Raw genomic sequence first — 16,616 nt, forward strand, 5'->3', positions numbered from 1 at the left:
GTGGATGGGAGTCACTGCTGGTTGTGGTTTTCTGGGGTGACACAGTCATGGGAGGAGGGCAGGATCTCCAGGACCACACAGAGAGAAACGTTCAGGAGGAAAAACACGTCCAGGGTAAAAAAAGGATGTGTGTTTGGACAAAGGTAGACGGGTTTGTGAGTCGTGTGGTCGTACCTCGGCGTGAGCCTCCTCCGCGTCTCCCTCGTACTCCTTCACGGGACCCACGGCCATGTGTTTGAGCGCCTCCGTGTTCCTGTTCCGGAGACTCACATGTATTAATTAATCAACGGAATTTTAGCGTCAGGGAAACAGATCCGGTTACGGAACAGTTGAAGCATCTCGTGATCGGTCAAAAACAGTAAAACACTGATAAATGTCTGGAGAAAGTCCACCAAAGGAGATCAATACTACAAAACGCAGTGAAGTGGAAGGCTGAAGGTCAAAGGTCACACAGGCTGATAGGAGAGCTGCTATGGTCCAGTTTTATAAACAACCTGGAGCTTTTTCAGGAAAATATTTTATTCATTAAGTTCTTTAAAACATTCCCAAAAACATCTTTATGGTTGTTCCATAACTGTTGGATTCTGGGTTCCTCCATCTCTCTCCTGAACTCCAACAGCGCCCTCTATTGACTCCCGAAGAGCGTTACATCAGACATGAATTGTTCCTCCTTGTCAGTTTTCATTACAGGCTTTATTCGACAGTGAAACCTATTTCCTGTCAGCGTGTAAATGTGACGACGCGACGCTTTAATTAGAAGACAAACGGTGATTTCATACCTGACGAAGACGATTTTGACTTTGGACAGGGAGCTCTTGATTATGGAGGATGCGTTCTGGTGGCTGCGGCCGTAAAGGACTTGTCCGTTGATCTGACGGGACGCAGAAATAAGATTTACACAAAACAACACCCTCATGGTTTCAATTTACGTTCAGACTTCCAAACAACCATCCCATAAACTCCACGATCAACAATACAGATTACCTCCAGCAGCTCGTCTCCCACCACCATACGTCCGTCTCTCCCGACCGCCCCGTTGGGGTCTATTCCCACGACGAAGACGCTCATGCGGGAGCGGTCCCGGTTTCCCGCCAGACTGAGGCCCAGGCCCGTTTTTCCTTTCTCCAACTCGATCAGGTGCAGAACCCCCGGGAGGCCGCCGTAGCGCTGGAGAATGTTCTCTGGGAGGAGGGGGGGGGGGGGGGGACGACAGATGTGAGCTTGACGCAAACGATCCTTGTCGCGTCGCTCCGAAAAAGGCGACAGGGTTCGGATTTAAATGCGAAGTCACGGAAAGTAAACGCTAAAAGTTTTAAATGTCAGACTGTTTCTTTTATTTATTTATTTTTTATCTCTCTGTCTCAATCTTTATCTCTATTGCTATTCCTCCCACCTCCCCCCTCCATCCACCTCTCCTGTCTCTGGTGTGTTAGATAGCCGACGCTCAGACCAATGGGCTCCCGTTGTTCTGGGCTCCTTGCCATTGTTGAACCATCAGTCCTGTACTAATCTCCACAGCTCACCTTCCCGGACCCAAACTCATCAATCTTATCCCCGCAGGATGGGCTCACACACACACACTCACACACACACACTCTAACACACACACGACATTCACCACGGTCCCAGGCTGGAAGTCTGTCCTTTAAGCTCGGCGCCGGAGCTGAATGTGACCCGACTCCGACCCCGTTCTCCTTGCCGCGGCGAGGTCGTCTAACAACTGATATCTGCAGGATGCTAACAGGCTAATTTGGGAGGGGGGGGAAGGGGCGGCGAGTCCTTCAAGTCCGGTGATGTACGACCGGCACCCGGCGTGTGAATCAGACCCTCATTAATGCGGGACTCCAGGCGGATTTACAGGCAAGGCGGGGGACAAACGTACAACTTGTAGGACCTCTAGTGGCAGCAGGCCGATAAAGCACGCGGCGGTAAGTAGATGAATAAACCATCCATCTAACTGATTCAATTACAGTGAAACTTTCAGGAGTGTACAATGCCAGGACTCACTTCTAATAGGCCGAGCTGAAATTCAATAAACTAAAGACATTTTTACTGCCGTTCCTGACAGGAAGTAGAAGTGCAGCCTTTAAAAAAAGCAGAACCTGAACTCACTCCAGCTGTATCCAAACTCATCCTCCTCCTCGTTTTCCGCCACGTTCTCCTCCTCTGCCTCAGCGGGTCTGCCAGGAATCTCTGTCAGCGTATCTGTATCGGTCTCCCCCACATGGGGCACCACTGGCAGGAGGAGGACGCCGCCGGTAGGAGACGCCTTCGCCGCTTCACGCTTCGCCGGCTGGCACGACGCAGATGGAGTCTGGAAGATAGTTTATTAGTGAAAGTTAAAGCGAAAGGAGAAGGCTTTATGTTGGAAGCGGAACCAACTTTACGCCGTATAACTTTGCGTCGAGACGGGAAGCCACATGAGAGACGACCATGTGATCAACAGAGGCCATATGCTTGGTTTTCATTAACGGCTTCATCTGTTTTTTAGCGGGACGAGTTCATTTAGGCTGGAAAATAATGATGGTTTTGCATAAATAGCAGGGAATCCGGTCGGAATGCTAATTAGCCTAGCTTAGCTGTAGCCGTAAAGTCATGAACGCTACAGTTAGTGGCTTAATTGTGACGGATGTGCAGCACCTAAGGCGCACCTAAAAGCCTTTCATTTTCTCAAAAACCGACAGTGCGCTTTATAATCCAGTGCGCTTTATATGTCAAAATGTTTTAGAATTAAGATTATTGGAGGTGCGCCTTATAATCCAGTGCGCCTTCATTTGCGCCTACAATTATTTCATGCATACACGCAATAACCTGAAAACAAAAATCAACTTTAACTAACAAAACAACAACAACACAACAAGCCAACCGCTATTTAAGGAAGCAACACAAAAAACAACAAACAAAACATTTCGATGTCACAAAAACGACACACAGCGGAGGTGAGAGGTCATGCATGGACAGAGGGGAAGAACAACACACAGACCCACAAACCTTAAACGGGGTAGGAGTGAAAGGGTTAGTTGGGGAGAGGCGGAGGTAAAGTCTACAGTGACCGTCACCCGCCTACAAAGACACAAAAGGGCAGCGGCTTTAGCAGAAGACACAAAAAACTATTTCAAAAGTGTTTCAGGAAATACAAAACTGGAAACGACAAATAAAAACGCGGGTGGAAGTCCTCGGCAGATAAACCGGAACACACACCTTGTCCTTGTCGTCCTTCGTCGCCGCCGCGGTCCTCTCATCGCCGGAGTCACCGATCGATGTCCGCTTCGCACGAGGAAGAGGATACGAAGGCAAGTTTATAACATTCACTCAAATGTCACCTTAAATATTAAAAAAGTTGTTGCAAAGTCTTCTTTTTTTTTTTCCTCATGCTCCATATGCTGCATGAAGGAAAACCATCTGTTTGTGAGAATAAATGCACATTTATTTTTAATAAATGTGCAAGAACTGGCGCTCTCAGGCAACCTAAGGCTTGGCAAAACCAAACACACACACACACACACACACACACACACACACACACACACACACACACACACACACACACACACATAACCAGCATCACATTTCGATCCAAGATTGACCATTTATCCCAAATAACACATTTTTAAAATGCGTCGCCAGAATGTCTTGTGTTTTTTTTGGAATAAAAAAAAAGCAAGAAAGAAAAGAAGAGACATGATAGCGAATATTTCTTCTTCTGCGTTTGTGTTGAACGTTGGCGGTTGCATCAAGCTGTCTCCGTTAAATTGGCACCGAGGCACTTGGGACAATGTTTGAGGGGTAATTGAGAAAAATTGTGCCTTAAAACCGGCGACAGGAGAGGAAAATCAAATGCACTCAAAGTAAAAGCCTCTGCTATGATATTGGTTCTTGTTTGGCGCGATGGAAGGAAGAGACGGGTGACGACGTGGCGTGATAAAATTCAAAATTGTCACGCAGGGCGAGGAAACAAAATCAAAAAGCAAAGGAGGGTAATTTTCATTCACCACAGAAAAAAAAAAAAAAAGAAGGACATTAAAGATCTGGAACAATTTGGACACTTTGATGCAACCGGTTTGATGCTTTTAACAAAATAAACCTGCAGGGAGACAATTACAGTATTTTCCGCACCTAAAAGCCTTCTCATTTTCTCAGAAACAACAGTGCGTCTTATAATCCAGTGCGTTTTATAATCCAGTGCGTTTTATAATCCAGTGCACTTTATAATCCAGTACACTTTATAATCCAGTGCACTTTATAATCCAGTGCGCTTTATATGTGAAAATGGTTTCAGATTAAAATTATTGAAGGTGCGCCTTATAGTCCAGTGCGCCTTATAGTGCAGAAATTACTGTAATATTCCGGATTTCCACAGACAGCAGACAGACAGGGAGTGGGGGGGCTTTTCTAACCTGAGGCAGGGCGGGTGCTAAGCAGGTGAGATTAGTGGCGCAGACGCTCGACCCATGGCGGCTATTTAGCTGCAGAAAGGGCAGGGGCGGCTTCTACAAGCAGAGAAACAGGACCAACAAGCTGACAGCGTGACGAATATTTAATGTGACGGCTGACAAAAGAGAACCAGAGGCCGTCTGGGAGGGAGGGAGGGAGGATGTGGGGGTTATGTGGGGGGGGGAGGCAAAAACATCCAGGCTTTATTTAAATGATTAACCGTTAAAGGGAGCGGCTTCCCCCCTCGAGGAGGAAAAGATTCCGATTCAAAAACAAAAAAGAAAAAAAGAAGAAGACATCTCTGAAATATTTAAGAAAAATGTTTCAAACACCCCCCACCCCCCCCCCCCGTTTCCCCCCCCCCGGGCTACGATGAGATTATTCACCACTTACAAGAGACGGATTGGAAACTTAAAGGGATGTGCCATCGTGCTCTCTCTAGGTGGCTGCATTACCGAAGCGCCTATAGCACTTAAGACACATCATCCAATCAAAACCATATTTTCCAAACTATTCAGTTCATTGTGATGAATTTCTGAGGAGCTGCAACTCAATATCAGCGACGTGAAAATATATCTTCCCCCCTAAATGATTACCCGTTCCACTTTGTCGGGGCGGAGTGCGTTTTGACAGCCTGGTGGCCACACAGGTATAAATGATTTCCTCATTTCCATTTCTACTGTTTATTTAATGACTTCCTTTATTGGATTTAACACACCGACATTTGAATAACACCCACTGTTAAATCGCGTTTAAAGTCGAGTCTGCGTGTGTAATGCATCCTTCGGCGGAGATGTTTTCTAAAATACCTGCTCGTACCTGTGACAAAATTGATTTAACCATTTGTCGGCATTTTTTGATTAAAAACATCACAGCGGGTTGTGTCAACACACTGCGATGGAAAATAGAATAGGATGTCTTGATATTACAATCAAAGCCCTCGCTTCTTCTTTTTTTTCCACCTCCCAGAATGAATCTCCAATTCTGGTTTGTCTTCATTTCACACATTAAGTGTTTGTCAAAGTCAAAGACGCATTAAAGAAGAAGTAGAAGGAAAAAAAAAAAGAAAAGATCCTGCAAACGGAGTGAGAGACACAAAGAGAGACGAGTCGGGAGAGATAATGCAACCCAGATTAACTGTGATGGAGAGCTGATGAAATAGAAGTGAGGGAGACAAAAAGAGAAAAGACAGATTACCTGACACGTGAGATGCGGCATGCATACGAAAGCGGCGGCGTGTTTCTTTATGGCGGGGCGGTAAATGGACTCGGGCTGGGGAAGTAGTGAAGTGAAGGGTGGAGCGGCGGCGGCGGCGTTAAAAAAATAAAGTAAAATATATTCAGGTGAAAGAAGGTGAAACAATTCAGAGAAGTTCCTGAACATTTTGGGAAATATTCTTCTTAGCTTTCCTGCTGTCGGGAAGTTTAAATTTAATTTAAAACTACATTTTTTAAAATTTTAAATTAAATTAAAATTAAATTAAATTAAAGTTTCTGAACATTTTGGGAAATATTCTTCCTAGCTTTCCTGCTGTGACTTTGTTTGCACATTAAAAGGTACTTCGGCTAGTTTAGCCTAGCTTAGCATACGATTGTAGGTTTGGATCTGGTAGCTAAACCAACTGTGTTGGGATTTTTGACCTAAAAGAATTGTTTTAACATCTAAATCTGCATCAGACTAACATTTTTTAAGCCACTTGGAACAACAATCTTGCTAGCATATGTTCCTAGTAGATGCATAGCAGCATTAGCAAGAAAATGTTAATACTTGCAAAATATTCATTCAAATACACTCTCTCTCTCTTGCTAACAGGCTTGACTAGCTTACTACGCAAAAGTACCTGGGTGCTAGCTGTTCATTAGCATTAGCATTATCAGTGCTTGCCTGCAGAGGAACAACCAGGTGAAAGAAAACCCACTGATTTGGGTGACTTCACCTCATCAGGCCTCACAGATCATTTTAAACGCCACCAAAGTCAATCTTTTCCGCTCTTTTTTGACCTTCCTGTATGAGCTTCCTCCCATTATGAACTGATTGAGTAACTAGAATATTAATGAAAGCGTGTGGGAATTTCTGGTGGAAAAAAATGTGTGAGAAGCGACCGATTGTGAGCGATTTGATACTGGTTCCGAGCCAGTAGCGGTCCAAGCAGGAAACTACTTAGTAGTGCTTTGAAAGCCTTGGGGCACTTTCAAACAACAGATGATGTCGTGTTGTGATTGTCGCGCTCAGAGGTTAAAAGTTGCTAATGTATTTAATGTGTCCCACTGGGATGGTTGTTTCTCTCATCAAATATTTCAAAGTTGAAACGCTGCGTACTTCAGGGCTTGAAGCTGGTTTGTTCAATCGTGTTTGAAAGTGCCCTGAACGGCCTTTGGAGATAAACTCAAGCTGGAAAAAAAAAGATAGAGTGAAGAAACGGAGGTTGTTTGAGGCTATCGTGAGCCTACCCTGGGTTTGTGGATGATGCTCTGGACCAGGAAAGACACGGGGTTTCCTGCCCTGCGTATGGCCTCCACGGCTTCTTCGTGACTGGCATCTCTGAGGTCTACCCCGTCCACCTGTCAGGGAAATATCAGGGGAAGCAGCCCATCAAGCTTTTCAAAGTTAGTGCTATAAAAAGAAAGTCTTTTGAGGTAAAACAAGAAGTCTTTGTTGGTCCTTAAATGCTCCCCCACCTCTACGATCCTGTCTCCCGTCTTCAGGGTCCCGTTCTGTCCGGCAGGACTGTCCTCCAGGATGTGCTTGATGAAAATTCCCCTCATCACCTCTCCGTTGTTCAGCCGGCTGCCCATCCCTCGCCCCCCGACGATGCTGATGCCCAAGGATTTGCCCGATTCCCGGAAGAGTTCCACCCTGAGGATGGGAGCAAAGTTGACTTCCATCAATATATAGTCTCATCGGGAAGAGTCTGCTTTGCGGCGTTTTGGCGTGATCTCACTTCCTGGGTTGGTTCCAGTTGCTGTAGGCGGCGCTCTCCTCTCCCTCTCCGTCTTCCCTTTCGGGGAGGTTAGGAACATCTCTAGCGGAGGTAAAGAGTTTGATATTTGTTGTGTTATTTGTTAAAACCTCCTAATTACACGACGTAAGTTACTTTGAGGACTTACTTCAGAACTGGAGCCATTTCAGAGAAAACGTCTTCGCTCAGCTTCTCTAAACTGGCTTTGTACTCGTCCAGATACTCCGCTGGAACATATGTAATACTGAAGACACACACACACACACACACACACACACACACACACACATCGGTAAAAACACGGCAACAATATTGCAACCTCTATTGTCAGACGCTTCATTACCCGCCCGGGTGGTAATTACGCTCCTGTATACGTAGAAATTACACGGTAATTTAAGCAAAAAAATAGAGAAGGACTGGAATTAAAGTGCAAACAGGTATGAGAGCATGAAAATCTACTGGCTTTAATTAAAAACAAGGACTTATTATTATTTACATCCAGAAGTTTGACTCTCTTCAGCTAATCTACACGTGAGAACACGACGATTACAGAGGCGAGACGCCAATAAATTCTTTACTGCAGGTTTTTTACCGTCATAAATGTCCGAGAAAATCCTGTTGATGAAAATGTGACAAAATCTGAAAGGCTTATTAATGGTTAATTCATTGGCGGGACCCTAATTCTCGCAAAAGCCAGGTGGTAAAAAATCTGACACACACCAGAAGCCTAACTCTAAACAATTCAGAATGAAGCGGAACGCTTTTTACACGTTTTGCATGAAAACAGATCCTCTACAGATGGTCTGATTTGCATTTTAAACGTGACAGCGTGCGGACAGAGGAGGACGAGCTCCGGCGAAATAATGACAGGGATGAATGAGATCATTGAAGGCGTCACAACATGCAGCGATAAACCCCCCCCCCCCAAAAAAAAGATTAATGTGAGAAACAGTGAAACAGAAAGAGAAAAAAACAGGTAATTACTGAATATGTTAGTGATAGAAATGAAAGTATGGAATAAACTAGAAACGCGATGCAGCCAAGATTTATCCAGATATTATTTCCAACCATGTGTGTTAGAAAATGATTATTTTTTTAGTTCCTTTGTCCGAAGACAAACGAAGAATGGAGGGTAAGTGTTCATCAACACGTTTGTTTTTTCCCCCCGAAATAAACTCACAATCTATCACATCCTTGTTGCTTTGTGACCCCCCCCCCCCCAACTCCCCCTGCATGGATTTGACTTTCTAATTCTTGTCTGGATAAAGCTCTTTTAAAAACAACTGCAGCCAAAGCCTCCACAGCAGATGGCGGGAACAAGAGGAAGGAAGCCGAGGTGTCGAACGTCTCGCCGAAAACACAGCCGGCGTGGAAGTTAGTCATACTCACACATAAAACGGGCACACATCGTCCTCGGGCGCACAAGCAGATCTAGAAACGTGAAGAATTTTGGCTTTTATGCACCGAAGCGAACAAACTGCCAAGGTTTTTAAGTTCAGGAAGGCGGAACTTGTGATCACAATCGATTTTACTGTGAGATAATTCCTTCAAACGGTGTCTCTTTTTCTGCAGATTTAACAGGAATGACTTGTTATTATGAGTTTAGACTGAAAGGTTCTAACCCTGAGTTGATTGGGTTTTTAGAAGAACGTGTTAAAATGAGTGGCATCTTGAACATACAGAAAGAGCAGCTGTGGGAAAAAAAAATCAAATCAAATACGAAACGTATGACAGTAAAAACAACCATTACTGAATACATCCACACCTAAAGGCTCGAATTCTCGAGCATTTCTGTTTAAAGCAATTATGACTTTTGAATTTAAAGTGGATCCACATGGTTGTGGATTCCTAAAACCACGTGAGAAAAATATCTTAAAGATTTTATTCTACAGAAGACTTTTTCACCAGACCTTGGCTTTAAAGAAATATTTTAAAGAAGCTGAACTGAATGTAAAGAATTCTTTGAAACATTTTTCTTAATGTGTTTTCACTGATGCTGAGGGGAACGTAATGGATTGAATCCCCACAAGGTCACCAGGGATGCTGGTAGAGAAACACATTAATGGGGGGGGGGTCAGATCAGACCATTTTATTTATTTATTGACCTTTTTTATTAATTTACTGTATTACAGTGAATTCAAAAAACGTCTCTTTCAGATTTTAAAACACAAAAACCAGTGACTTTTTAAAAATCAACCACTGATCGACTTCTACTTCCTTTGCAGACGACTTGACCCCCCCGCCCCACTGTCACCCTCTCTTACCCCATGTCTGGTCCAATCAGAGAGTGTCTTCTGAGCATGGCCCGAGCCTGAGCGTTGGTCATGTTGGCGGTGGGCTCCCCGTTGATCGCCAGGATGAGATCACCGACGCCCAGACGTCCGTCCCGGCTGATGGACCCCCCGTGGATGATGCTGCGGATCAGCATCCCAAAACCGTCCTTCATGGCGCTAACCGTCATCCCTGAGAGGCAGATGGTGAAAAAGTGTTACACACCAGTTGGGACTCTTTAATATCCGTCAATTTACATCCTTTATGAAATATCTCGATGTTACCAGGCGACATTTTCAGGACCGAACGTGGAAAAACTTCAAGTATTTAGAGGAATTCTGGAACGGCACAAGAAATAAGATCCCAAGATAATGTTTTCAACACCTGTACAGTTTAGAAGTTGCCGTTTTGAATTAAAAGCGTAAAGTCACCCTTTCAAACTTAAAAAAAAGCAAATCATTTGTGCTTCAAATGAAAAAAAAAAAAAAAAAAAGCCACAAAAAGTCCCAAAACTGATTTCCATGTCTGTGAAGACTGAGCAAAGACATTAATAAATAAGAAAAAAGGGGGAGGAATGAAAGAAGAAATTAACACAAACCAAGACTGGAGTTGCCCTTGACAACCGTGATGGTCCTTTCAAAATGACTCCCCAAGTTCGGCGCTTCCTTGTCGCCGTCTCCCGCTGATTCCGCCGTGCCGATCTCCTCGTTCTTTAAGGTGATCAAGAAAACAAGAATTTTAACAAACAGGCTTAGATTTAAAAGAGTATCATGTGTGATTATAATGTATGCTAACAGCGACATCAAAATCTTTACCGGGGGCTCCTTCGGATAGTTCCCGGGGTCCACGGGTTCGTCCAGGACGTTTGATCCGATCCCTAACTCGTCAAACGGGCTGTACGACTTGGACCACGCCTCCGGTTCCTCGCTGGTCGGGGGCCATCCCAGGTACTGATCCGAACCGCTCAGCAGGGCGTTAAAATCGCTCACGTGACCCCTCAAACCCAAAGCGGCGAAAGAGGCGGGCTTCTCCGGAGAGAACTCGCCAGTGTCGTCAGCGAATCGGGGATGCTCGTCCAATATGTCGAGGCGAGCTGTCAGCTGGGGGGTAAAACAAAGCACAAGCAGCCGAATGAGGTTCCACTATGCTAGTTGGACAATCGCCCATTGGGGGGGATTCATCTCGCTCAGCCGCCATCCTGCCCTCCTTGTAATGAGGCATGGAGAAGCCATCAGCGCTCGATAGACGAGGGGAAGGAATCGCCGGCGATCTGGAGCCGCTGCAAAATGTTATATTATAAGAGCGAGTGAGACTTGAGTAGAACCAGACCGCCGCAATAAAGTCTGAGCCTCTCTTAGGGAGCCGGAATAACACAGATTTTTAAGAAGAATATGAAATCAGTTGAAGTGAGAAGTAAAACAAACTTTTCTGATTCTTTTTGTAATAAACTCAACAGTAAAAAGACAGTAGAGTTCATGTTTTACCCCCTGAACTGCACTGATTTTGCAAATGCTTCGTCTGAAGTGAAGGTCGGAAAAGAGGCGTCGGAATTCTGGGAACGCTCAAAGAACTCCTGCTCGGGACGTCCCGTGAGGGAACGGGTCGACTGGTAACACGTCTACCGGTTAAAGCGAACTGGAATCTTCCCACCTTTGAGAAGATTTTTTCTTCTTTCTGTGGTGATGAAGCTTTCTGACCTCCTACAAAGGCTTTGACGTCTCTTTTGTGAAATCCTTCACTGGTGTAAAATGTTCCCTTAGTCGTCCTGACCCCGTTCCCACCCTCAGGCCTCCATTTCATCACATAAATTTTCAAGGAAAGGCCCGACAAATAAGGTCAGGTTTGACCTTTTGGGAAAACTGGAAGTACACACACACACAAACAAACACATACACACACAAACACACACACACACAAACACACACACGCACAGCCCTAGGAAAACAGTTGCTCTTCTTTGTTTATTTTCCCTCATAATTTAATATCCATTTGGGGAGCTGCGGTTCTTCAGACACCCAGAGCAACAAAAGCAGCCCTGGCAGCAATCCTCATCTAACAACAGAGTCCATAATGTTGTTACTGCCTCAGCGAAGGCAAACAAACATTTCTCATGACATTCTGGCTTCTCAATAACTCCACGCCGTGCATCTTGTTGTGACATCGCAGCCAATGAAACCAGGGATTGACTTTGGGTTCGCAGTATTTTCCGCACTATAAGGCTCACCTAAAAGCCTTTAATTTTCTCAGAAACCGACGACGCGCCTTATAATCCAGCGCGCTTTATAATCTAGTGCGTTTTATAATCCAGTGCGCTTTATACAGTGATACCTCTACTTACGAATGTCTCTACTTACGAAATTTTCTACTTACGAAACGCCTCAACAGGAAAATATTGCCTCCAGTTATGAAAGAAATTTCGAGTTACGAAAGGTAACTCTGTCATTGGCTATTACCTAGCATGCTGGCATCCCATTGGCTAAGAGGGACCTCTGTGTGGAGCTAGATAGGTGTCTATGCAGCGTCTTCGTCATTCGGCCCTCGACCCGTGAGGTGTTCTGATAGTTTTACGGAAATATATTAACTTTTAGAGTATTCACTATGGACCCCAAGAAAGTGACGGAGAAAAGAGGAAAAGAAAAGAAGAAAAGAGTTTTTTTGTCCATACAAACAAAGTAAGAGATGATAGAAAAGCATGAGAAAGGGATGCGTTTGGTTGATCTCACCAAAGAATATGGCCGTAATGCATCTACAATCACCACGTTATTAAAACAAAAGGAAGTTTAAGGAGTTTAAGGCATCGCGTGGGTGGTTGGAGAAGTTCAGAAGGAGGACTGGAATTCACTCTGTTGTTCATGGGGGGGCAAGAGGGCATGAACCAAAGAGGGCAAAAAACAATGAGGACAGCAGTTAAAAGGTAAATGACCGTCATTACTATTCTTTATTCTTTGTTTTCTACATTATGCACAACTCTCATTTATTGTGCAATAATCTGGTTTGTTACATGTTTTGATGCATTTTTATGCTTTATAAAACATTTAAGTCGGAATTTTTTGGGGCTTGGAACGGATTAGGGCATTTACGAAAATTTCTAATTACGTAAACCAATCCGGAACCAATTAATTTCGTAAGTAGAGGTACCGCTGTAGACCATTAAATTGAAGATGAGTTCTCAGATGAGTGTGCCCTATTCTGGTGAAAACTGTGTTAAAATAGGTCATTAATTGAAGGTGTCCCTTATAATCAGGTGCACTTTATAATCCAGTTTGCCTTATATATGAAGAAGTTTTAGAAATGGGTCATTCATTGAAGGTGCGCCTTATAGTCCAGTGCGCCTTATCGTGCGGAAAACACTGATTTAGAAAATGGTTTCTTTACCTTTGGCGTGGACGACTGCAGGTAATCCAGGTCGGCGCCGCAGGCGCTGCCGTGGAGGGCGATCATCGACGCCTGGAAAGTGTCGTCCTCCATCCCGGTGACAGAGTGATCCAGCATCTTTTCCACAGACAGGTTGTCGTCGCTGGCGTCGATCTGCAGGTCAGGAATGGGGAGTCGTTAAAGCAACTGGGGGGAGAAACGGGTCCTTTATTGTTGAGCAGTTCACGCCTCAGATGTAATCCTTTATTACTTCTATTTTACAATTTGTTATACGCTAAAATCGAGGCAAACATGACATGTAATGATCAATCTGTTTTCCACACTTCAGGAAAAACTCTGGTTGATTTTTCCAGTTTTTTCCCCCCCAAAAAGCTAACTGACCAATGCCGGCTCTGCTCGGTAAACGACGCCCTCAGCCAGTCCTTCTTCCTCTCCTTCTCCAACCAAAATATTGCTGAAGTCAAATGAATGGAGGGTGGATGATGGAGTAATTTCCTGCTCACCATATGGGTGCGGAGAGTGGGAATATCCACATATTCCCTAGGAAAGTGGAGAAATTCTTTCAGTGTCTCCAATGATTTCTGATGCGATTATTCTTTTTTTTGAAGCATAAATAAGTTAGTACGGAGTGGGAAAATGTGTTAGTTGACCTTCCATAGGGTTATATATCCACGGTTGTGAGTTAGTTTAATCAGGGAACGATCAGGACTGTCTGTGAATTAAAAGAAAAGCTCTTTACCATTTCACACCTACTCCGAACCGACAGTTCCTGCTATTGATTTTGCGTAGCAGCGCAGGCAGGTATTAGAACAGCAAGAAGGCACAGCGGAGGATTTAACTTGTCAGACTCGATTCTGTCAGGCAGTACAGCAACATATTCCTGAGAAGTACGTTCCTCATGCCTGCAGGAGAGCTTGGACGACTCCGCCGAAGCTTCCTCCGGCTCCAATCGGCCGTCTATAACCTTTGCAGCCGTCGGGTCGGGGCCCTCGCCGTCCGACGGCAGGTCCGACGCGAGGCGAAAAGCAGCCGCGAGCTAAAAAAGTGCAGCTTCTGCAGAGAAACATCCTGCACAACAAAAAGCAAGGCGCCCGAAGGAGCGAGGTCCCGGCGGGGTCAAAGGTTACGAGAGGCGTCCTTGGTGTTTCTAAGCGCGTAAGGAGGTCTGCCCTCCTCAAAATTCTAAAATACGATGTTTTGAAACGAAGGGCAGAGTATTGTAGGCCCACCACCTCCACTGAAGGAACGCTGCTTTGTTTTACCTCCCTCCTCGCTGTTTTCCCCGCATGAAAAATTCAAGCTCTCGTAAGATGAACCCTCCCATGGATGCAACGACACATCCCTGACACAAAACACTAATTCTTTTGCTTACAGGCAGCGGTTTGGCCACTCCTATCTGGACCTTGCCCAGCTTGGCCCCCTTCAGGGCCTGGACGGCGTCCTCCAGGGTGGCGTTCTCCAGGTCGGTGCTGTTAACGTACACGAGCCGGTCTCCCGGCAACAGCCTGCCGTCCTGCTCGGCCACGCCGTCGGGAACCAGAGAGCGGATCACAATGACGGTTTTGGCGGGGTCCACCGGGTCCTGGGGGGGGGGGGTGAGCAGGTGAACGATTACTGCCTTAAACTCGTGAAATCACAGGTATTATGTTGACACTATCACACCTGGTAATCCAGGATGCTGAATCCCAATCCCGCTTCTCCCTTTTCCAGCTCGATATTCTGGATCTGCGACTCCCACATGGCCAGAGGAGATCCTATCGCGTCGTCTGTGGCGTTATCCGGCGCGCCAGCCGCCGCGTTCACCTCCGGGTCTCCAGACGTCATCAAACCGCTCAGGTCGATTTGTTTCTGCAGATGAAAAGCCCCAAAAATGTGTGTGTGACGGCACGTCTGCCTCACGCTCACTCCAAACCCACAGGCTGCTACCGTCTGGTGGCGTTTTTTTTTTTTTTGCTTGGGATTCTGGCAGCAGATAAAAGGGGAAATATTTTTGGGATGCTAGGGACTTATTACATTATCATAGATAACGCCGGAGCGCCTTCCCCCTTTCACCTTCCCCAAAGGAAAGCTGCTTTTTGATGTCTCGTATCTCCGTTCAAACGATTCCGGCGACTCGCCGCTGAGGTGTTGCCAGAATGGGAGTTAATAAACTTTCAGACTCGTCTGCTTATCGCCGAGTCTTAATTCATCATGTTTGGCAACGCGGAGCCGACGGAGCGAGTGACAGCCGAGGCTAAGCTAATAATGTTTAATGGGTTCTATATGGGGGGGAGAAGAACAAACATGTTCCTTTATTGATATGAAGAGGAGGGGGAGCATCTTCCTCTACGCATCGATGATGCGTGTTTTATCCAATCAGAGACACACATTTAAGTTCTGTACTTAAATATATTTACAGGCTCACCTTTAATTCAGGCGCTGCTGCCAAAGCTTCCGACTGCGTCTGGAGTGCATCGACGTCGCTCTGCAGGTGGGGGGCGGGCCGACAGCAGGTCATGTGGACGCAGAGAGGAAGCTCCTTCAGGATCCTGACCACCTCCTTGTGCGTCTCCCCGATGAGCGACACGCCGTTGACCTGCGACGGAAAAACGGGTCCAATGAACTTTCTGACCTCTGAGACGATCCTTACATCCTTCTGGACGCACCTCAAGCAGTTCGTCTCCGCTGAACAGCTTCCCGCAGCGTCCCACCGGCCCCTCGGGGAGGACGGAGCGGATGTAGTGATGCCCGGCGTTGGCCTCCAGACTGATGCCGAGTCCGCTGTTCTCGCTGAACTTCTCCACCTGAGCCACCTGCCGAACGACGGAGCGCGTCACGGTTACCAGAGCGTTACTTCACCGACACGCCGTAGAGCCGAAGGCGTTAAAAACTCACCACGACCTCGTTGCTCGGACCCAGAATCTCTTCCCACTTCTTTGTCAGCTCTTCCTCTTCGAAGGACGTCAGCGTTGTCCCTTTAAAAAAAAAACCGCGACGTGAAGCGTTCACGTTCCAAAACACACACACACACACACTCTAAATGTGGAAACGCAGCATTCGTTTCTCGATTCAAAGGGGAGGATTCTTTCACTCTCCTGTCTCAAAGTGCTGACATCCATCTTTTGTGTGTCCTCACAGCCTGTGGGGTCCTGACAACAATGACCTTTATCTATCTATCTATCAGGCGTGTGCCCGGCCTACCTACCCCCCCCACACCGGTGTATTTGAAGAATGATCCCAGGCTCCTACCGTGTTTGTCTTCTGTCAGCTGATCCGCGGCCGAGCCGACATCAGATCCTTCAGTCTTTGTCAGAAGTGGCTTCTCGTCTGTGGAGACGGTAAACACACACAAAGCAGGGGGGTTGGGGGGGCAGACGCACGACGGTATCATGACAACCAGCAGAAAATATAAATCCATCCTGGAGGATATACGAAGTAAGGAAGAAACAAAAACAACGCAGGTTTCTGGAACAGCAAGAAGACTTTTGGTGTTGTTTCGTTGAGGCTTGGAAACAATTAATTAATGAATCAAAAGAGATCATCTGACAAAAATATTATAAATCCATCTGCAGGTGGAGACGCCTGAGACGCCGCTCTC

The 16,616-nt window shown here is 45.8% G+C and overlaps 1 protein-coding gene across 10 annotated transcripts in view; it reads right to left on the bottom strand.

Annotated features, from left to right (window-relative positions):
* LOC137590179 (multiple PDZ domain protein) overlaps positions 1–16,616 on the bottom strand; it is a 33,936-nt gene that overhangs the window by 7,737 nt on the left and 9,583 nt on the right. For 3 of the 10 annotated variants that reach the window (XM_068307624.1, XM_068307623.1, XM_068307622.1), the window contains exons 12-33: positions 16,268–16,345; positions 15,914–15,993; positions 15,685–15,831; positions 15,444–15,614; positions 14,702–14,887; positions 14,412–14,621; positions 13,421–13,579; positions 13,040–13,192; positions 10,263–10,764; positions 9,658–9,856; positions 8,783–8,824; positions 7,542–7,637; positions 7,376–7,456; positions 7,113–7,290; positions 6,885–6,995; positions 5,632–5,706; positions 3,202–3,267; positions 2,992–3,063; positions 2,113–2,314; positions 985–1,181; positions 780–871; positions 175–253 (exon numbers count right to left, since the gene is read on the bottom strand). In XM_068307624.1, the coding sequence (XP_068163725.1) occupies positions 175–253; positions 780–871; positions 985–1,181; positions 2,113–2,314; positions 2,992–3,063; positions 3,202–3,267; positions 5,632–5,706; positions 6,885–6,995; positions 7,113–7,290; positions 7,376–7,456; positions 7,542–7,637; positions 8,783–8,824; positions 9,658–9,856; positions 10,263–10,764; positions 13,040–13,192; positions 13,421–13,579; positions 14,412–14,621; positions 14,702–14,887; positions 15,444–15,614; positions 15,685–15,831; positions 15,914–15,993; positions 16,268–16,345 (3,176 nt within the window). The remainder of the gene's footprint in view (positions 1–174; positions 254–779; positions 872–984; positions 1,182–2,112; positions 2,315–2,991; positions 3,064–3,201; positions 3,268–5,631; positions 5,707–6,884; positions 6,996–7,112; positions 7,291–7,375; positions 7,457–7,541; positions 7,638–8,782; positions 8,825–9,657; positions 9,857–10,262; positions 10,765–13,039; positions 13,193–13,420; positions 13,580–14,411; positions 14,622–14,701; positions 14,888–15,443; positions 15,615–15,684; positions 15,832–15,913; positions 15,994–16,267; positions 16,346–16,616) is intronic. The other 7 variants (XM_068307625.1, XM_068307630.1, XM_068307626.1 and 4 more) reach the window with 7 other exon arrangements.

The sequence above is a fragment of the Antennarius striatus genome, chromosome 23 (genome assembly GCF_040054535.1).
Source record: "Antennarius striatus isolate MH-2024 chromosome 23, ASM4005453v1, whole genome shotgun sequence".
NCBI classification, from domain to species: domain Eukaryota; kingdom Metazoa; phylum Chordata; class Actinopteri; order Lophiiformes; family Antennariidae; genus Antennarius; species Antennarius striatus.